General features: G+C 51.8%; 3 protein-coding genes across 5 annotated transcripts; 1 reads left to right on the top strand and 2 right to left on the bottom strand.

Annotated features, from left to right (window-relative positions):
* Nucleotides 1-2206: 2206 nt before the first annotated feature.
* LOC115519218 (25-hydroxyvitamin D-1 alpha hydroxylase, mitochondrial) lies at nt 2207-7875 on the bottom strand. 2 transcript variants are annotated; one of them, XM_030323066.1, is made up of 9 exons: nt 6658-7875; nt 5810-6000; nt 5100-5302; nt 4819-5019; nt 4561-4733; nt 4182-4354; nt 3897-3975; nt 3415-3612; nt 2207-3097 (listed from the first exon to the last, which is right to left on the bottom strand). In XM_030323066.1, the coding sequence occupies exons 1-9, from the start codon at nt 6850-6852 to the stop codon at nt 2984-2986; spliced, it is 1527 nt and encodes a 508-aa protein (XP_030178926.1). In that variant the 5' UTR covers nt 6853-7875; the 3' UTR covers nt 2207-2983. The 2 variants fall into 2 exon arrangements, with proteins under 2 accessions (XP_030178926.1, XP_030178925.1); XM_030323065.1 differs by lacking the exon at nt 6658-7875 and having other exon boundaries at nt 5810-6243.
* Nucleotides 7876-7934: 59 nt separating this feature from the next.
* On the bottom strand, nt 7935-11594 carry METTL1 (methyltransferase like 1). The gene is made up of 6 exons (XM_030323068.1): nt 11163-11594; nt 10281-10444; nt 9129-9313; nt 8925-9038; nt 8664-8765; nt 7935-8500 (listed from the first exon to the last, which is right to left on the bottom strand). The coding sequence occupies exons 1-6, from the start codon at nt 11273-11275 to the stop codon at nt 8345-8347; spliced, it is 834 nt and encodes a 277-aa protein (XP_030178928.1). The 5' UTR covers nt 11276-11594; the 3' UTR covers nt 7935-8344.
* A 193-nt stretch (nt 11595-11787) lies between these two features.
* Nucleotides 11788-19327, top strand: EEF1AKMT3 (EEF1A lysine methyltransferase 3). Of its 2 annotated transcripts, none has more exons than XM_030323071.1 (3): nt 11788-12072; nt 12195-12306; nt 17420-19327. In XM_030323071.1, exons 1-3 carry the CDS (start codon nt 11896-11898, stop codon nt 17809-17811), a joined length of 681 nt encoding a protein of 226 aa, XP_030178931.1. In that variant the 5' UTR covers nt 11788-11895; the 3' UTR covers nt 17812-19327. The 2 variants fall into 2 exon arrangements, with proteins under 2 accessions (XP_030178931.1, XP_030178932.1); XM_030323072.1 differs by having other exon boundaries at nt 11788-11952.
* The last annotated feature ends 258 nt before the right edge of the window (nt 19328-19585 follow it).

Below are 19585 nucleotides of genomic sequence, written 5' to 3' on the forward strand. Positions count from 1 at the left end.
ATTCCTATGGAAGTTCAGGGTCACAGGTCTGATCCCGTGCCCCAGCTAGTGGTATTAACTGGAAGGTATTGCGCTTGGAGGCAGCAGCATAGAGAGCTGTTGTTTATAGAGAAAAGGTTTGGGAAGGACTGGTTAAAATGTGGGTCAGCCTGAGGCCTCCTCCCTTTCTCCTGAGGCCTTGGGGCTGTGTATTATATGAATGATGGTGTCTTTTAAGTGAACTATTCATCAGCAATTAAAATAATTACTTCATACATTGTTAAGTCAGATCCAGACGCCTTTCCTATTATTGGTCCTTTCCTCAGGAAGATTCTGTTTTGCCTCCTTCCTGGGGATGTTTTTTGGGGAAATGCTTCTCTACTAAAGGTCTACTAAAGGTCACATCCTTGCCTTGGAAATGGTCTTCTCCATCCTTCTGTAAAAGGGGGGTGGGGGGGTGGGGGGGGGTGTTGGCTGCTGTCCATGGTGCTGGCACCCAGACTCTCCTGGGAATGGAGGAACTGAAGCTAAAGGCAGGTTTGAGTCATCTGGAAGTACTGGAGTATATCTCTTCTAACAAAAGAGAGGGAGAGAGATCAAAGAGAGGGGACAAAGGCCGATTTTTCCAGTGGGAAATTGTTTGCCTAGAGAGATAACCCTCCACATTCTTCACCTGGGAAGACAGAAGGGTCAGACTTTGCTGATTTGCTATTCACAAAATAGCTGGTGGGGACCAGAAGGAAGACAGCAAATCAGAGTGACTACTAGTACCTATCCTGGCAAATATGACAGGTAGGTATGACATAGGTGGGGTTTCTTGTGCCAAACCTGGGCTGTTCATGATGATGGCCCTCCTTGGAAACTTAGACACACCAAAGAACATATACACACAAATACACTCTCTCCAGTTTCACTCTGGGTCCTAAAATTAGGTCAGTTGAGACAGTATGTTTCCCTCCCTTTCAGTACCATTGGAGGTCTTGCTTGGTACGGGGGTTGGGACCAGCAACCAGTATGGTCCTCTCTCCTTCCTTTTTTCCAACTTAAAGAGACTCTAGTCTAGGAAAGGGGTCATGGGACTGCTGCCCTCAAGTGAGCAGTCCTACTTGCCCAATGAGGAGTGTGGGTGTACAGAGTTCTCATCACTGATTCCAGGCAGGGGACAGGGTGTGAGAGGAAGCTGGGCTTTATTCTCCCTCAAAGCTCAGATCTGCTAAAAATCAGGTCACTTAGGTTCAAGTTAAGCTTAGTGATAGAGGAGTGGGGGTGGAGATGGAGAATACAATAGAGAGTTGAGAGGAGGGGCAGTAAAGGCACACAAACCTTAGTCTCTGCACAGTGCCTTGGGTATATTGTGCCCCTCTGTAGATCTTACAAAAATGGATACCCCCAGAAGGCCCAGTAGCAGACAATGTCTGTGGTCAGGTAGCCATGTCTAGGGCAGGGGGCTGATGTGGTAGGGGAGGAGGAGGAAGTGTGAAGTGAAATCTCCATCTCTATCCAGCTAATCGGAATGGAGAGGAGCAGGAAGAAGGGGGGCAAGTCTTGACATGGGGAGGGGAATCTAGGCTACAGAGGGGCTGCTGGGAGTGTGCTGAGAGATTTATTTGTATGGAAGATGAGTTAATCTGTATACATCACAAGGGGAGAACTGTGCCCAGCCTCTGGGGGGGCCAGAGAATGCTGATTCAGGGAAACAGAGGCTCCTTCTGCCCACCCCCCTTCTGCCTCAGTGCCCCAGGGCTTCTGGCCACCCCCACACTCAGGTTTCATCCTGTCTGAATTCACTTCTGTGCATGTATCCCTGTCTTTCTCTGAAGGAAATTAGCTTGGAGCAACTTTTCCAGAGAGGGCAGACATCCTCCAGTCCTGGCAGTCCAGGTTCCAAAAGTACTTCCACCAGAGTCAGTTGCCTCTGGCCATCTCTGCAAATCCTGTGCTCCCCAACCCACTTTTATAGCCTAGCCCTTGCAGGTACTTTTCACCACCACCCCCTTAAATCTCTTCTAGGGAGCCAGACTTAGCTATTCCCTGTACAGACAGAAACGTGTTGGGTTTGTGATGCAAACCACTCTCCCAGGTATCTAGACCTCCCATTGTTATGGAGGTCACTCCCAGGACCAGAGAAATCATAGTAGGGGATTTGGTTGAGGGCCTTGCCTCTAGGACTTGTAGGAAGTAGAAGTGGAAGAGAAGTAAATCAAAAGTCAAGGATGAAACATTCGATTCTTTTATTTCAAAACTATGAATATTAAAAAATTCCACATATGATAGGAAGGTGTAGGCAGGTACAGGCCCAAAGACGTCTCTGTCTGGGAACTAAATGGTGGGACAAGCCAACTCCTAATAGTGATTAGAGAGTCAAGGAGAGTTTTAAAACATCATAAACCAGGTGAGGGCACACTCTCCTTGGTAGGGGCAAGATGAGGAAGGAAGAGAGTAGACAGAGCCTGATAAGCTGCTTATCCCTTCTGCCACATGGTCCAGATTCAATATGAGAACCTGTATGGAGTCACCCAATCAGGGATAGGCCTTGGCAGGGGATATAAAGACTGAATAAGGTCTCATTCTTCCTCTCAAAGAGCTCACATGCAAGGAGCCAGGTGCAGACCAGATGCACAATCACTTAGCTCACGTGGTGATAAGTGCTTAGCCAGCAGCTCCTAAACACTGTAGAAGCCCCAAAAGGGCAGTGGTTGAGTCCTTCCCCAGGCCACCCAACATTATTAGTTAAAATTTGAGTTGGCCCTTGAAGGGTACCTATGATATGACCAGAAGAAAGGATGAGCAGACACAAGGATCATGGTTTTCTCAGGGCCTGATGGGTGAGGCCAATGCCTACTTCACACCTTGGTCAGGGCTGCCTCAAACAGTTTGCTATGATCCCTTTAACCAGTCTAGTCAGATAGACAGGTTTCAGGGGGAATACATATCTCTTGGTCTTGTGCCTGATAGATCCCTGCAATGAGAGAAAGCGTGATGATGACAGCCTCCATCCACAGGACTATCTGTCCACAAACTGTAGGTTAATGCTCCTCTCCGGTACCAGGACAGTCCGGGTCATGGGTCTGACTGGGGCAGCACCGGGCTCAGGCTGCACCTCAAAGTGGGTCAAGATCTGGAAAGGGGAGGAAGAAGGCTATCACTATGGGAGGGGTCTACAATGGTGGGTTTGATTGGTAAAGGGCATTATTAGTGTTAGGTTGGTCGATGATGAAATGGCACCTGTGGTCAGTAGAGAATTTCTTGGTTAATGAGGGTAAGGGATTATGGCAGGGAAAAAGATAGTCTAAATACCTTTGCTCACCTTCTAGACCTATAACAGGATTGCGATATTTAGGAGGATTAGGTTTACCAAATCATATATTTTGCTATGCTTGTCAGAAGAGTTCATGGCTTTAGAGGGTTAGAGTCTCTCATGTCTAGATCACTCACCTGAGCCAAAGCCATTTGCAGTTCAAGCTCTGCGAGGCGTCTCCCCATGCAGCTGCGTTTGCCAAAGCCAAAGGGAAGAGATGCGAATGGGTGGGGGGCTGGACCTTCCCCCAGCCAGCGAGCTGGACGAAAAGAATTTGGCTCTGGGAACTGGGCAGGATCCCTTGAAGTGGCATAATGACACAGTGTGACCAGCGTCTGGTGGGAAAGGAACATAAACTTGTCAGTTTGGGCCCATGAATGCAGGGAGGGACATGGAAAAGAGGATACATGGATTGGAGCAAAGGCAGGCTCTGGTTGGTTATGGTGAAGTTTTCTGGGGCTACTTTTGGAATGATTTCTCCACTGTCCCATTTTATCCTAGAGAGAGGCATTCAGGCCAAAGGGAGGGTGAAGGGCTTATGTGGAATGTTTGAGAAGAGGACAGGGCCCAAGAGAGTGAGGGGATGGCTTAGCAAAAGGGATCCAAAGGCTCTACTCACATTTTTGGGGATAATATAGTCACCCACACAAATGTCTTTGTCTGGGACACGGGAATTTCCAGGTACCACAGGGTATAGTCTGGATTGCAGAGCCAGAGGGAAACAGCAAGGTGAGGCCAGGACTTGTAGCCTCCCTCTCATCCCTCAGCCCACAACGTCCAAACCCATTCTTGGCCAGGAGTAGAGCACCATTTTCCTCTGCTCTCTCTCCCTACTCCCACTCACTATCTGCTTCCCCAGGCCTTCCCAGCATTTTCTCTAGCTCCTCCTCTCCTGTTCCCTCACCTTAGCACTTCCTTGACCACTGCCTTCAGCAGGGGCAGCTGGGATAGAGCAGTAGCTGAAGGATGGGCATTGGAGCCAGGGCCCAGGGCAGCTGTGATCTCAGAGTAGAGTGCTGTCTGGACTTCCGGGTGCCGAGAGAGTTCATATAGAGCCCAGGAGAGTGTATTGGATACCTGAGAGGACAGGTGAGAGCATCAGAGGCGTTAAGAGTGGAGACCCAGTGAAGAGGGCAGAATATGAGGTAGTCTGGAGCTCAGGAGGTGTTAAGCCAAGCTGGCCTAAAGGGCCATAGTGGATCCCCTGCAGCAGCAGGGTGGCCCCTGAAACTGGAGAGGATAAGCTCTGGAAGTTGGGCTCCCAACAGGGAGGAGAACCTCACTGTGTCCACTCCGGCCAGTAGCAGCTCTGTCACATTGCCCAGGATGGACGGGGCAGGCAACTCTTCCCGGAACAGGAAGTAGGTCAGGTGTGCCCCAGATCCCACGTCCTCCTCAGGCTTTCCCTTGCTCCTCAAGGCTACCTCGGCCTCTCGCCGCTCCACGTGCTGCTGGGCTGTGTGGGGAGAAGGTACAGGGATGCCTCACCATCCCCGAACAGCTTTATGTTCCCCTATCCTCACTTCATTTCCATGCCTTACCAAATGCAAACATGTGGTCCCAGTCTCGGCAGAGGCGGCCCCAGGGTCCGGGCACGAGGCGGTGAAGCCAGCTAGGCATCGCCATGGTCAGCAGCGTGGACACAAATACCGATCCCACCGCGCGGATGAAGGTCTCTGTGTCTGGAGGCACTTCGGCCTCCAGGCAGCCCAGGCGTGAACCCAGGAGCACGGCGGCTATCCCTGGGCGCGAGGGGGCGCTGTCAGGGCACTGAGAAACCCAGGCGGGTGCCTCCTACACTTGCCCCTGCCTTGGGACTCACCTTCTAGTCCAAACTTGTAAAACTCTCCTGCCACATCCCGAACCAGAGCGGGCGGCCCAGCGCCGCGTCCCCGCTGGCGGCGAAGACGCCGCACAAGGTCATGGACCACGTCGTCTAGGGTTCCGGCGTAGCGGGCGGCAGCTTGAGGCCGGAGGAGCAGCGGGGCCAGGAGGCTGCGGAGCCTCTGCCATTCTTCGCCTTCCCTACGGGTGTGCAGAGAGGGGGCGCATCAGAGCGGATGGGGGTGTGTGTGGGTGGCTGGACGGAGCTGGCTGCAGCGAAGATGGAGCGTGTTCGGCCGGGGTGGCCAGAAAGAGACTGCCGCCGCTCCCCCTGGGGTACCAAAACCTGCCCCTGCCTGTGCCCGCTTTCCATTCCCCTACTTCGTTACTCATTTCCTGCCCCGGAGGGGCCTGGATTCCTGGGTAACTTGAGTCACAGAATCTGACATTCCACCTTGGTCCTGGTACCTTCGCCCCTTCGGCGGATTCCCGGGATTTTGGCTTCAAAAGACAAAGAGATGGGCGGTGGGGCAAGGGCGGGGCTTTACCTGAGCTTGAGGGAAAATGGCAGGGGCGGGAAGCCCCATTTACCAGAAGGTTGAGGGAAAAGGCCGACCTCCCTCCACACCCGAGACAGACTGTCTCCAGACCAGCCACAGGAGAGGGGCGCAGCAGGACGTTTGGGCTTTGAGGCCCGAGAGGACTCACGCGGTGAGCAGTCCGCAAGCCCGCTGGCGGCGGCGACGGTGCTCTGCCCAGGGTGAGAAGCTGCAGCGCTCGGGCCGGGGACCCTCCTGTCGCAAGAGCTGCTCGATGAGTGTAGGGGCCGCCACGTACACAGTGCGCACCTTCCCGAAGCTGGCCAACCACACGGGACCGAAGCGCGCGACGCCCTGCACCTGGGAGAAGGGGAGGCGGACACTGGAGACGTGGGCCGCCGGCATCCAGCTCGGTCCGTACCAACTCCAAGGGTGTTCGCTGGGCTGTGCAAGGGGGAGCTTCAGTCTCTTCACGAGCTCCCAGCTGGTATGTAGCCCTGACGCTTCAAACCTCTCCTCCTTCTCTTTTCCTCGCTTCACATCCCTAGGAAGTTTGAGTGTGATGGGCAAGACGGAGGAACTTTGCACAAAGCGGACGGACATTCAGGTTCTCTCTTAGGTCGCCCGGGGTAAACTGAGGTGGAGAGATCCCAAAGGTTCCTCACGTGGACTACCTCGGGACGAGCCCCCAGCGACTGAATAGGAGCGCCTGTAGCTTTAAGCTGGAAACGCGGCTAAGGTACTGTGCGTTTCTGCCTCCCGAGCACTTGTTCTGGGCTTAACTCGGCCCCAACTTCTACAGAACAAGAAGGCGCTTTTTGAGCGCACTCTTCTGCTGGGTATAGGGATGGACTCCGAGTAGGTCGAGCCACTGCCGGCAGCCCCAATTTCTCTATAGTTCATGGGCATCCGTTCTCACTGGACCTCTTCCTACTTTCTGCACTAGTCTGTCCTTTCTAGCGTTGTCAAAGCCAATTTCTCCAGCATTAATTTCCAGGAACAACGTCCCCCCTCTACCTGCAGCTCATGTAGCCGCGACAGACCTCCCTTGCAGAAAAGTTCAGCAAGGAAGACGGGCGTGGATGGGCCTGGGATGTCCGCCAAGCTCCTGGGCGCGGAGTCGGAGCCTCTGGAACCCAGTGAGGCGCTCAGCTTGGGAGCACGGTGGACGCGATGGAACATTCTGGAGGCGAGCTTGAGAGTCTGGGTCATGGTCTGGTTCAGGGAGCCCGTGAAAGAGAGCACTTTTCCCAAGCACCTAGCTTTCTTGCTTGAACCCCTATTTAAGCTTTGGGAGGGATAGTGGTGACGCCCCCTCTTCAAGCTCCTCAGCCAATCTCCTCCCGAGTGGTCAAGCTGGGGATTGGGGATTAATACCCAGGAACAGTAGGCGGGGCTGGAGTTGCCTGGCAGCTCTCTTGGGTCTCATGTTGCAATGACCCTCTTGGGAGGTGAGGCCTGCCTTAGTTTCCCCTTCTGGGCTGGTGCCCCAACCCATCAGCCTGAAGATCTCTTCCTGGGAAAGGCTATTTGGTGAGGTTTAGGATACCGAGGTACAGGGTCAGCCCCTAGTATTCCCACTTCCCCAGGGAGCCAGGCCCCCTTGGGCCCATCCTCAGGAATTCCCCATCCTCCAGCTCCTTCCGGACTACTGTAGCTGTCTCCATAGTCTTGGCTTCTGGGGCTGCACCTTCTCTGGATATAAGCAGAACTTTCCCACACTACCACATCTCTCCCTCCCCCCTCCCATACCTGACTCTGGGCAGAGGGTGGGTGAGTTAATGGGTTAAAGTGGCTCCAGGAGCCTTCATCTTTGTTCCTCAGGAGGAAGGGGGTGGTGTTTTAGGTCAACAAACTCCGTCCTTCCAGCCATGGGAGTCTGGGGCTTGACGAGCAGAAACAAAGGAACTTTTGCAAGTTAGAAAACTTCAGAGATTTCTCTGGGCTCCTGGATGGAGCAAGGGCTAAGTGTTTGCTCTGAACCTCCAGCTGACTCAGTCCTCTTTGGGGGGGATTTCTAGTCAGCAGCTGATTTTCACTTTTAGCCTCAGAAGCCAGCATAGTTTAGTTCTCTGCTCCTCACTCCCCCACCCTGCCTCTACTGGGATCTGTGCCAGTCAGTTAGCTCTGAAGTTCTGGAACCGAAGGTCAACATGAAAAAGGAGAGGGTCTCTGTGCCCCCTGCCCTGACTCTCCTGAGACAGCAACAATAAAGGCAGCAGATTCCTCGGGTCAAGACTCAGGCAGGGAGAGGATAGGGGAATGGGAGAAGGCACGTGACACACGCTCTGGTCTTTCCTGAGAAATAGCAACACACGTATACATGTTATCCCCAGGACTGCAAAGTAACACAAGTGGACAGGCGATCTGAGTCTAGCAAGCAGTTTAGATGGACAGTGGAGAATTCCATTCATCACTCCAGCTGAGAAGGAGAGATCCCAGAAGGAGAAGGAAGTGCTAAGGGAGAGCAAGACCCCACATCCTTCCAAACATCCCTTCTGGTTCAAGGTCTTTTGACCTTCCTAGTCAGTTTCTTTTGCTTTCTGCTGGTGGTAGAGGGGCAACAAGGTGAGGTCAGGGGTAGTTGTGAATCCCAGGTTTCTGCCCTGGGCAGTTTCCCAACTTCTTTGAAAGACTGTCGCCTCTTGGTCCTGGCAGTCTCAGCTCGGAAGGTCCAGGGGTCAAGCTAAGGCAAGGTAAGCAGTCAGTGGCCAAGAGAGGGGGGATTAGGAGTCACTGCCTGGAGGGTGGGATCCTGTATTCTTCGGAAGATGGCTGGGAAATTCTTGCCTCCATTGCGTAAGACTTTCTTTCCCTCTTCGGTTGAGGTGCCCAGGTGTCCCACAATGGGGTCTTCAGTCTGGGAAAAGGAAGAATCCAATAAATCCTTGCCCACCTTTCAGGTTGCCCCTGGCCCTGAGACTCCTATCTCATCCCCCTGGCACTGAGCTGGGTTCAAAGACTACAGAACCACTCTGGAAAAGGCCTGCATCTTTGCCATTTCCTTTAGGCCCCCTACTTACCAGTTCCTCCAGAGGCACACGCTCAAACAGGGGGTGCCTTTCAAAATGGGTGCACATCCAGTCGTGTAGCTCCAGCACATCCGTTATGGTATACACCAGCCCCTGCACAGGCAAAATCACTCTAGACAGGGGGCTGCATGCAATTGAGCGGGGAGCTGATGGGAGAGGTGGTGTGAGTCCTACATGCACCCCCACTGAATCCTTAGTGGAAGGTCTCTGAATAGGCCACTCACCCCACCCTCCCTCCTACTCCCGACTCACCCCGACTCTAAGCACGTAGGCATATTCTGCCAGCAGTGTGGGACTGATGATTCGCCACTTGTGCTTCGTCCGCTTGAAATGTGGGTCAGGGAAGAGGAAGAACATCTTTGTCAGCTGTGAGACAGACATGCATCAACAGGGTTGAAAACCTGGCCTCCGTGCCTCACCTGCCTACCAACCTAACCCATGGGGGCCCCTCCCCACCTGGCCCTTGCGGAAGAAGTTAGGAAGATGTTTCATGGCATTGCTACGGAGACAGGCGATGTTCTGGAAGCCACCTCCAGGAGCTGCTCGTAGGGCCCGAATCCGGTCCTGTACATAGTCTGAGACTTTGACCCGGATCTCCAGACCCAGAATCAGTGTGTCTGGGAACAATGGTGATAGTTCCACTGGGCACAGAAATAAGAATGGAATCGTCAACCTCATACTGGTTTTCATACACTGGTTTTCATACACCTCATACATGTGCAGGGTTTTCACACACTGTCTCATTTAATCCTCATAACACTCTGTGGTAAATTGTGAAGATGACAAAACTGAGGGTCAGAAATGCCCAAGGTCTTAGAGCTAAGAAGAGGCAGAATTGGAACTTGAACCAAGGTTTTCTGCCACCAAGTACCATGCTTTTCCTCTCTCTGTCACGCTGTTACCTCTATGGGAGGAACTAAAAATAGGGGTGCCTGGGTGGCTCAGTCGGTTAAGCATCCAACTTTGGCTCAGGTAATGATCTCACGGTTCATGGGTTCGAGCCTGGTGTCAGGCTCTGAGACACAGAGCCTGGAGCCTGTTTTGGATTCTGTGTCTTTCTCTCCCTCCTCTGCTCACACTGTCTCTCTCTCAAAATAAATAAATAAACATTAAAAATAAAAATAGAGAAGTGGCCTGGCATGCACGACTGGGACGATACAGACAATACAAGAGTAACCTGAAAACATGGGAGTAGGGAAGAATGAGTTCTGGTGAAGAAGGGGGGAGGGGAGGAAGAGTGGTGGAATCCCTGAGAAAGACAGTTCAGGATCACTGGCCACAGTGACTAATCTCTGACGCTTGTGCTGACCAGCTCACTGACCCGGCACCTTGCAGGTGAAGTGGCTCAAGTAGGGAGTGAGGCTGGGGTGGGGCCAGACAGGACAACAACCCAAGTTCTAAGAAGCATTTGAGACAACACCCTCCCTTCTCCAGGGCAAAGGCCACAGACCCCGAGTACAGGGAAGGTAGAGGCTCTCCACACTGATGTCACAGCACTGGTGTCTGGTCCGAAGGGGAAAGGCCAACTATGGCCCCCACCAAAACTGCTGAGGTAGCAGAACCCAGGCATTGCCTCTCCTCGCCCTAGAGAAAAGGCCAGAATGTTACCTAACAGGCCACCATAGCCACAGCCTATGTCTGCAAACTCTACTTGGGCTGGAGCTCTCTCTTCATTCTTATCCTTTGGGTCATCATGGCTCTTATTTTGAGTCAGTGGAGCGAAGAACTCTGGGTATAGCTCAGACCAGTCCATATCCTCTGGCTTCACAGGGCTATTGGAGAGAAGACAGGAGAGACATGAGAAGGTGGGTCATGCCACTGCAGAAGTGGTACTACATGTGTGTGGGAGAATATGTAAGGGTGGGAGGTAAATGGGAAGAGCATTTCTCAAAAATTCTGTTAACAGTGGGCCCTGTGGTCTCTAGGAGACACAATGGAAACCACCCTTAACCCCCAGTGTGAATCATAGGCCCATCATGAGGCTCATGATTGCTGACCTGTCCATCTCCACTTCTAGGAGTTGATGTGACTCCGGTCAGGCAGCTCTCCTTTCTGGGGCACAAGTTCCCCTTCCCCGGGAGACTGACTAAGGCACCGGGACCTTACTCTTTTTTGTGTGCTTTGTGGTAAGAGGACAGAGTAAGGGGTGGGCGGGATTCATGTATATGTTTGTCTTTTTATTAAATCCGATCAACGAAACCGAAAGATGGAAACGCTATTCTGCCTGCATCAGTCCAGTCTCCGCAAGTTAACTTTCTCTCCCCAGACTTGGCACCGCCACTGAGACTACGGCCAGAAGCCACGCCCCCTCCCAACCCTCCAACTCCGCCCCCGCCAAATCTCCGCGTCCCACCCCTAAAGCTGACGTCACTCTGCCGATTATCCCTTGTCTGAGACCCCGCTGACCGTTCCAGCACAATAGTCTTTCCCGGCTGCTGCGGGCTGCTGCGAGCATTCCTCCCTCCTTTGCCTCCCGTCCCCCTCACTCACTACCGCAGCGTGTGGTCTGCCATGGGGTTGGAGTGAGCACGTTGCCGATAGTAACGCTTCTGGGGCTGCGGGGCCTCGGCTCCTGCCGCGTCCCCAGTCTCGGCTCCCGCCATGATCCCCGCTCCGAGTTACTCCACTGAACCCACGTGGAGACCAAGGCCCGAGTCGCACGATAATGACGCAGTCAGGCAGGTTGTGAGCAGACCCCGCCTTTTAAAGACCCAGAGTGAATTCGGTGGCCCTCGGCGCGGAGGGCCGGAGGGGGTCAGAGCCCGAGGGCGCCTTTGAGGCACCGATCTCCCGCTGGACTGGCAAGGCTTGACTTGGCACCCTGCCTCTTTGCTTAGTCCGCTTCTGCGTGGTCTGGGTTACCATCCTAGTTGCAGGCACCTAAGCACCCCGCAAGTGAGAGGGGTCCCAGGACCCCGCTTCCTACAGAATTGATCCTCGCTCCACCGCCCCCACCCCGTACCCGGGTGTCGGACCAGTCCGCCAGGGCTTGCCCCCTGTGGTTCGACGTGGGCCCCGTCGGGTGTCTGCTGGGGACCGGAGCGGGAGGGGCAGCTCCTCATCCCACCTCCAGGAAGTCAAAGTGCAGGAGGGAGGGCGGACTCGGGGAGGCGGGGCTCGGTGCCACCGAGAAGCCGAGTGGACCCGCAGCCCCCAACCCCTACCCCGCCTCAGATCCGGGATCCCAGAGCTGGACGCGGTGTCCGCGCACTCTCTCGGCCAGATGGCGGACCCCCGCGCAGATCCTGAATCAGAGTCCGAATCCGTGTTCCCGCGGGAGGTGGGGCTCTTTGCCGACTCTTACTCGGAGAAGAGCAGGTTCTCTTTCTGTGGGCACGTGCTGAGCATCACACAGAACTTCGGCTCCCGCCTTGGAGTGGCCGCGCGAGTGTGGGACGCGGTGAGGAGTGGGCGGCTCTGGACGAGGGTCCCGGGGAGGTCCAGATCCCCGACTCCCCCTCTCCCATATGGAGCCGTCCCCGCGACAGTTTTTTTTCTCTCTCCCTTTTTTTTCCCCCGTAGGCTCTGAGCCTGTGCAACTATTTCGAAAGTCAAAATGTGGATTTCCGAGGCAAGAAAGTGATCGAACTGGGCGCGGGGACGGGCATCGTGGGGATCTTGGCTGCGCTGCAGGGTGCGTGAACTTCGTGGCAGGAGGGAGTGGCGGGGACTGGGTGGTGGAGGAATAGTCACTCCCTGGATTCTTGGGAGAAGGGAGTGGTTTGCAACCAGATCAGTCTCTTTTTAACACACTGTGTGTGTGTGTGTGTGTGTGCGCGCGCGCGCGCATCTTTCTGTGTGCCAGAGAAAGCACCCAGGGTAGTTGATTTGGGGGCCGGAAATAAAAATCGGGCAGGCTTTAGAGGAAGGAGTTGTTTCCACCTTTTTGCTCTTTGTGCTTTCGTGGACAATGCTGTCACTTAAAACCGCCTTTGCGGTTTTTGTCAAAATGCATATGTGGGGGGGACTCTGTAGGGGGAGCAATCTGCATGTATTAAATCTCAGGAGTGCTTTATAATTTTATCATGAATATATTTTAGATTTGTAAGGCTTTGACTGCTTGAGAGAAATAAGCTTGAGTTTCTGAGCGTTAGGGTGTGTTTTGTGGGAAGTGGGGTAGGAATTAGGCACCACAGACTTGGGAAAGGAAAAGGGAAGGGAAGTTTTGCCTCACTTTTGTCAAGAACCCGAAACTACAAAGGAAACATTTCCTTAATTTATTATCTAACGGACAGGCAAAACCTCACACCCAACACACTCATTTAAAACACTTATGATGTCAATGCAAATGTCTTCGTTCATGGGAATACAACTAGGTCACGTTCAGGGAGGTCTTCCCAGAGGCAGGCATTCATTCTTCTCTTCACTCAATCAGTATGTACTTGGAGTCTTCTATGTTCCAAGAATCATGCCAGGTATTGGGATACAACAGTGAGTAAGACAGATTTCCTGTTCCTGAAGAGCTTATGGTCTAGTGGGGAAGGTAGAGGAAGATGTTCCAGTACTGGAATTATGGTGATGTATGCACAGAGCCAGTGGACATGCTCTGGCTATGTCTCCCTTGACTCCCTGGGAATTCATCAAGGGAAAGCTCTGTCCAATGAGAAGGTGAACAGTGTGAACACAGCAGGCTCAGAAAGAACCAAGGGAGAGTTAAGAGCAATTTTCCACAACGGATGAGCAGACGAGAGGTGTGCAGTTATGCTAAAATGGGAGAAAAGTGTGGAATATGGATGGGAACACCTGTTTCTATATGCTCGAAGACTGGCTTCACCTCCTTTGCCCCTGATTCAGCTGCCAAGTAAGAAATCCGGGTGTCATCTTGTCCCTTGCCCTCTCCTGCTCACATCCCTGCAATCAGTCAATCCTGGGGGTCATATGTCCTTAATACTTCCCCTACTGTCTGCTCCTCTTCCTCCCATCTCTAGTTCAGGCCACTTCCCTGGGTTTTCACAAGTGTCTTCCAGCTTTCCCCTGGGAAGTTTAGCATGCCTAAATTAGATCTTGTGATCTTCCTGAACCCAGGCTTCCCCATCCCAGTTAATCAAACCATCATCTCCCCAGTGGGAAACCTAGACATCACCTTTGACATACATGCCCCTTTTTCTCACCCCCATATCCATTACTCAACTCCTACTGATTTTATGTCCTAAAAGCCTCTTGAACCTCATGTTTTTCCATTGACACTGATGGTTCCTCAGTCCATGCCTCCACCGTCACTTGCCTGGATTACTACATTTAGTCAAACTTGTCTTTCTGCTTTGAATCCTTGCCCCCACCTAGACCTCTGCCCACTCTACCCAGCAGTCAGAGCGATCTCTTCAAGAATGCAGTTGTACTTACCTTTCACCTCCATCTTTCAATGACTTCTTGTTCTTTCAAGATCAAACCAACACCTGTAGCATGGCCTCCAAGGTCCTGCCTCCCTCTCTGGACTCTTTTTGTGCCCTCCCTCCCTTCTTGTACTCTTCGTGCTACATCTTGGCCTTCTGTCTGTGCCTCAAGTCTATCTTGATGTTCCCATCCTTGGAGCCTTCACACAGACTACTCTCTGTCTGCAGTGCTTGGATCACCTGGTTAATTCATACTCATCCTTCAATGCTCAGCTCAAACATCCCTTCCAAGGGAAGGCCTCTTTGATATCCCCATCTCCAGGCTAAGGTGGGCCCTCCTAGCATATACACAACTGTGCTGACTGGTTTCATTTTAAATTTATTGTTACTAACCTCAGGTGAGTCCTTACCTGCCACCCAGCTAGTCTATTACACTTCCCTTGTCCACTTATTCGTCCACTCCTCTAAACATCTGTTGCTTACCTTTTCGCCTTCAAACCTGCCAATGCCTCCTCCCCCGTCTTCACCCTCAGCTGATGACTTTCTTGCCCCTCTCTTCTGATTGCTTCTATTTTCTCATAGAAAATGTCCACATGTTCTTATCACAACGTCTCCTCACCTGTCTATATCTTTTTTAAGGGTTGCCTTCTCCCCTGTTACCATGGATGAACACATTGTGCCCCTAGTTAAGGTCAAGCCCTCCACTTCTCACAAGACCCCGAACCTTCTCATCTGCTCAAAGACGTTGTTCCAGCAAACCTCCTCCCCACTCCCAGTCCCGCTGCATTATCAGTTTTTCCTTGTCTCTGGAACATTCTATGTGTGTGTGTCTATGCATGCATACGCATCTATCTATCTATCTATCTATATGGTATATTTTCTCCTATCTCAGAAGGAAACTGTTGGTTGTCCATATTCCTTCAGTTACCACCTCATTTCTCTGTTCTGCTTACAACAAAACTCCTCAAAAGAGTTACTTGTCATTGTCTGTAGTACCTGTCTTACTATTCTTCCCTCCATCTGTTCCACACTTCCACCCCCAGTTGCAGGAGTCAAGGTTGTGAGTTTCATTTCCAACTTTATTTCCAACCAGAGTCGGCCATGAAACCACCTTACTTGACTTTGCAGCATATGACTGCCCTTCCTCCTTGAGATGCTTCCTTTTGTTTCTAGAGTACCACACCTCTGCCTTCTGCTTACCTCACTGGCACTCTTTTCCAATCTCCTTTGGTTTCTTTTTATCTTGACAAATGGAAGTTTGAGTGTCCCAGGGCTCAGGAGCAGTCCTTTGACCCCTTCTGTTTTCAGTCTACACTCACTCCTGAGCAATCCCATCACCTCATGGGTTTAAATAACCTTTTTATGCTGATGACTCTATAATTCCCTCCTTTCCATCTCCAGACTTGTTTATGGAACCTCCTGCCTACTGATATCTTCACGTGGTTGTCTGGGGGGGGGCATCTCATGCTTAGTGTGTTCAGAAAGGAACCCATGATCTTCATGTCTGGTCCTGCTCCTCCTACAGCCTTCCTTCTCTGAGTACATAGCAATTCGGTCTTCTAGCCAGTCAGGTCAAACATCTTGGACCCGTCCTCAACTTCTGTCTCTCTCTCTGTAGTATTTCGTATCCAATATGTCAGCAAATCCTGTTGACTGTACCTTCAAAATCATTCAGGATCTGACCACTTCTTAGATGTTGCTACTGCCCTGGTTTAAACCACCATCACCTCTCACCTGGGTCACTGTAGCTGCCTCCTAACTCGTCTCTGGTTCTGGCCTTACCCCTCTGTGGTCCTTTCTCATCATAGCAGCTAGAGTGATCCTTTTAAAAGATATTTATTTTTAATGCTTATTTCTTTTTTGAGAGAGAGATAGCATAAGCAGGGGAGGGGCAAAGAGAGAGAGAGAGGGAGACACAATCTGAAACAGGTTCAATCTGTGCTGACAGTTCAGAGCCTGATGCAGGGCTTGAACTCATGGACCGTGAGATCATGACCTGAGCTGATGTTGGATGCTTAACCAACTGAGCCACCCGGGCACCCCCAGAGTGATCCTTTTAAAGCTGAAGTCAGTTTATGCCATTCTTCCACTTAAAATTCTCCAATAGCTTCCTGTCTCAGTAAATGCCAAATTTCTCACAGCCTCCTTACAAGGCCCTGGTGAGGATCTGGCCCATGCTTTTCTCCTCACCTACTCTGCTCCAGCCACTGGCCTTCCTGTGGACACACTTCTGGTGCAAGGTCTTTGCCCTTGCCAGTCCCTCATTTGGTACATTTTAGCCTGAGAGGTCCACATGGTTTGCTCCATCATTTCCTTCAGGTCTTTGCCCAAACATAATGTGTGTAGTGAGGCTTTTCCTAACCACTCAATTTAAAATCACACTCCCTGCCCCCTCCCATAAGCAGTTCTCCCCCTTCTCTGCTTAACGCTTCACCATAGCGCCTATTACCATTTGATGTACAGTGTCATTCCTTTTACTTGTTTCGTTCATTGTCCACTTTTTGCCACTAGACCATAATTCCCATGAGCGGAGGGATTCTTGGCTGATTGGTTCACTGCTGTATTCTCAGCACCTGGCATATAGGCACCTAACAAATATTAACGAAGAAAGGAATCCTTAGTACTTCCTGTTCTGTAACAGTCATCATGATCATGATTAGTTTTGCAGTACCTAGTGTAACATAAAACTCAAAAACTCTGAAATAAAACCCAAGGAAGGCTGAGGTTTTATCTTGCTCACCTCTATACTGCCAGAACTTAGTAGGTGCTCGATACCTGTATTTCTTGCATGAATGAAGCTTTCTGAAGTGCTAATCTGATTATCTTCACTCTCTGCCTCTACCTATAAAACCCACCACCCTCGGGATCAAGCCTGAGTCTCTTCAGCATGTCGTCATTATTCTCTTGTCTTGACACTTTTCTCCTCCCTTCCACATGCCCTAAGATTCAGCCTTCCTTGAATATGCCTGCCTCTCACCACCAGGCCTTTGTACTTTCTGTTCTCTGCTTGGAAGGCTCCACCTGACTAACTAACTCCTACTTGTTCTTTAAGGCTTGCTGAGGTCATGTCTTCTGGGAAGTTTTCCCGACCCATGAAGTTTGGTTTCGGTCAGTAGAGGCTGGGTGCGCAGCCCATGTCCAGCTTGGTCCTGCCCAGTCTTCTGCTGACAGCTGATTGTTGTGTGTTGGGCAGAGAGGTTGAAGATTAGCTCAGAGGGAACGCTGATGTTATAGAATGTAATGAGAACGGCAGTGGGTGAGATGGAGGTGAGGGTAACTGAAAGCCAAAATGTTCACTTTGGGCTGTCAAGACACTGTCCTCTAGGCCCTGAGGTCTCTGGATCTTCTGGGCAGGAGCCAAGACCCCTCGACTGGTCCCTCTGACTTGCATTTCTCCTCCTTCCTCTCTCTCAGGGGGGGATGTTACCATCACTGACCTGCCCCTGGCCCTAGAGCAGATCCGGGGCAACGTCCAGGCCAATGTGCCGGCTGGAGGCCGGGCCCAGGTCCGTGCCTTGTCCTGGGGGATTGACCAGCATGTCTTCCCTGGAGACTATGACCTGGTGCTGGGGGCCGATATCGTGTACCTGGAGCCCACCTTCCCGCTGCTGCTGGGCACCCTTCAGCACCTATGCGGGCCCCATGGCACCATCTATCTGGCCTCCAAGATGAGAGAGGAGCACGGGACAGAGAGCTTCTTTCAGCATCTCCTCCCCCAGCATTTCCAACTGGAGCTGGCCCAGCGGGATGAGGATGAAAATGTCAACATCTATAGGGCCAGGCACAGGGAACCAAGACCTGCTTGACATCACCCTTCTGTTCTTCTGAACCCCTTGTCCTAAGAAAGAAACTGCCATATCTCCAAAGCCATAAACACAAGGAAGAAAAGTATGGGTTTCCCTCGCCTCTCTCTTTCCTCCTTTTTTGTCCCCCCCCCCCCCCGCCCCGATGCTCTTAGGCAAGCGCAGGAAGGTGCCTGCTTGCTAGGAGTCTCAGAGCCCTAACAGCACTGGGTTAGAGCACAAAGGAAGTCCCCAGCTCTTGTTCTCAGAGGAGGAAGATAGGAGGGTGTCCAGGATTTCTAGGGGCAGGGGAGGCAAATGGGAGGTGAGAGCAGTGGCTGCAGAGAGACTGTCACTGAACCTTTCTGGTCCTGCTCCAGGAGGATGGATTCCAGATTCTAATGGAATTTCTTTTAAAGGGAAAGAAGATCATTTCTGCATCCAAAGAACTCTGGCTTTTGCTGGGGTGGGGGTGGGGGCTAGGAAGGAAGAAGCCTCAGACCAGCCACTTCTTGCTTCTAGAGTCTGGTGGGACCATGGCCCTAACTGGGTCAAGTCCTCCCTGCCCTGAAGCCAGGGATAGACAGCAAAGTTGTCCTTTGGACTCTAGCTTCTTTCATCTATTTTCGAGCTAGAGCCCTGACCACTAAGTACTAGGTTCTTCTCATCTTTGATTTTTCTTTAGGTTTCCAAGTGCTGTCGGTCCTTCCTTCCCAGCATGTTTTGTCTTCACCTGTATTCTCTCCCTGCTGCGGTATTCTCTCCCTCTGCTTGGGGCTCTCTTTACATGCTCCTTGGGCCACATAACACCTCCTCCGGCCTCCTGGCCTTCATTCTCTCCCCTTCAAGCCATTTATCAAACTCTTGTGATCTTCCAAAATCAGCTGTGACTGGCTTCTGCTGCCTACAGCAAGAATAAGCGCCTTGGCTTGGTGCTCAGTCTATCCTGTGTGACCCAAACCACCCTTCCATTGCATTTTCAACTGGTTTCCTACGTGTACTGCAACCCCTGGGCAAATTACAGATGTCTACTCTGTTCCCTAAATCCACACCCAAACTCCCTGCTTTCTTCATTCTTTTTGATGATTCCCTGCTTGGAAGGGCTATTTCTACCTGTCAAAATCTTTATTACTCTTAGCCTCTTTCCTGAAAAAAGATTTTACTGAGCCTCTTGTTTGGATGTGATTTCTTGCTCTCTAGAGACCCTGTCACTGTTCCTCTTATGGGTATGTCTTGGGTGGTCATTGGTACCGGTTCCCTATTTTCTCGCCATTAGATTACCTTGGAGGGTAGGGCTGGGGTTTACTCCTCTCTAATTCCGTGAAGCGTAGCACACCTCGCGGCATATGGTAGATGTTCAACAACTATTTTGCTCATTCAACAAGCATTCACAGGGTTTGTTGAAGGCACTCCACCCCTACCTCCTCCTTAGGCCACCTTGGCCAAATTTCTGAACCCACCCGCCTACCTTGCAGTTTGTCGTGTCTTAAATATATAATGACTGTGAAAGATGAATGGAAATAAAGAAGCATAAAGTGTTGCCACATGTCTTGGATTGTTATTTTGCGACGACTTTGTCTCACGGTTTGCGTTATTTTCACCGAGGGCGGGGGGCGGGGGGGGGGGCGCGGTAATTTCCTCGTGAAATGCAGTTGCGGAAAGTGAAGCCGAGTTGACGAGCGTGCCCACCCCCGGTCAGCAGGTGGCGCTGCCCTCGCTTGCCGCGTTGAGGTGGAGAAGTTTGGTCCCGCCGCCACGCCGTAGGCCTGTGGCCTCCCCGCTGCGCCGGCCGCCGGAA

Source organism: Lynx canadensis, chromosome B4 (genome assembly GCF_007474595.2).
Source record: "Lynx canadensis isolate LIC74 chromosome B4, mLynCan4.pri.v2, whole genome shotgun sequence".
Classification (NCBI taxonomy): domain Eukaryota; kingdom Metazoa; phylum Chordata; class Mammalia; order Carnivora; family Felidae; genus Lynx; species Lynx canadensis.

What these genes read in the sequence shown, in the direction of transcription:
- LOC115519218 (XM_030323065.1), bottom strand. Translation starts at nt 6,243, where the DNA reads ATGTCCGTCCGCTTTGTGCAAAGTTCCTCCGTCTTGCCCATCACACTC. An exon ending in GTGGTCAAGGAAGTGCTAAG is followed by an intron (nt 3,976 to 4,181) that starts GTGAGGGAACAG and finishes TCTGCAATCCAG; the next exon opens with ACTATACCCTGTGGTACCTG. An exon ending in TGCAAATGGCTTTGGCTCAG is followed by an intron (nt 3,098 to 3,414) that starts GTGAGTGATCTA and finishes TCCCCTTTCCAG; the next exon opens with ATCTTGACCCACTTTGAGGT.
- METTL1 (XM_030323068.1), bottom strand. Translation starts at nt 11,275, where the DNA reads ATGGCGGGAGCCGAGACTGGGGACGCGGCAGGAGCCGAGGCCCCGCAG. An exon ending in GCAGACCACACGCTGCGGTA is followed by an intron (nt 10,445 to 11,162) that starts GTGAGTGAGGGG and finishes TCTCTCCAATAG; the next exon opens with CCCTGTGAAGCCAGAGGATA. An exon ending in CCTACGTGCTTAGAGTCGGG is followed by an intron (nt 8,766 to 8,924) that starts GTGAGTCGGGAG and finishes TTGCCTGTGCAG; the next exon opens with GGGCTGGTGTATACCATAAC.
- EEF1AKMT3 (XM_030323071.1), top strand. Translation starts at nt 11,896, where the DNA reads ATGGCGGACCCCCGCGCAGATCCTGAATCAGAGTCCGAATCCGTGTTC. An exon ending in CCGCGCGAGTGTGGGACGCG is followed by an intron (nt 12,073 to 12,194) that starts GTGAGGAGTGGG and finishes TTTCCCCCGTAG; the next exon opens with GCTCTGAGCCTGTGCAACTA. An exon ending in GATCTTGGCTGCGCTGCAGG is followed by an intron (nt 12,307 to 17,419) that starts GTGCGTGAACTT and finishes CCTCTCTCTCAG; the next exon opens with GGGGGGATGTTACCATCACT.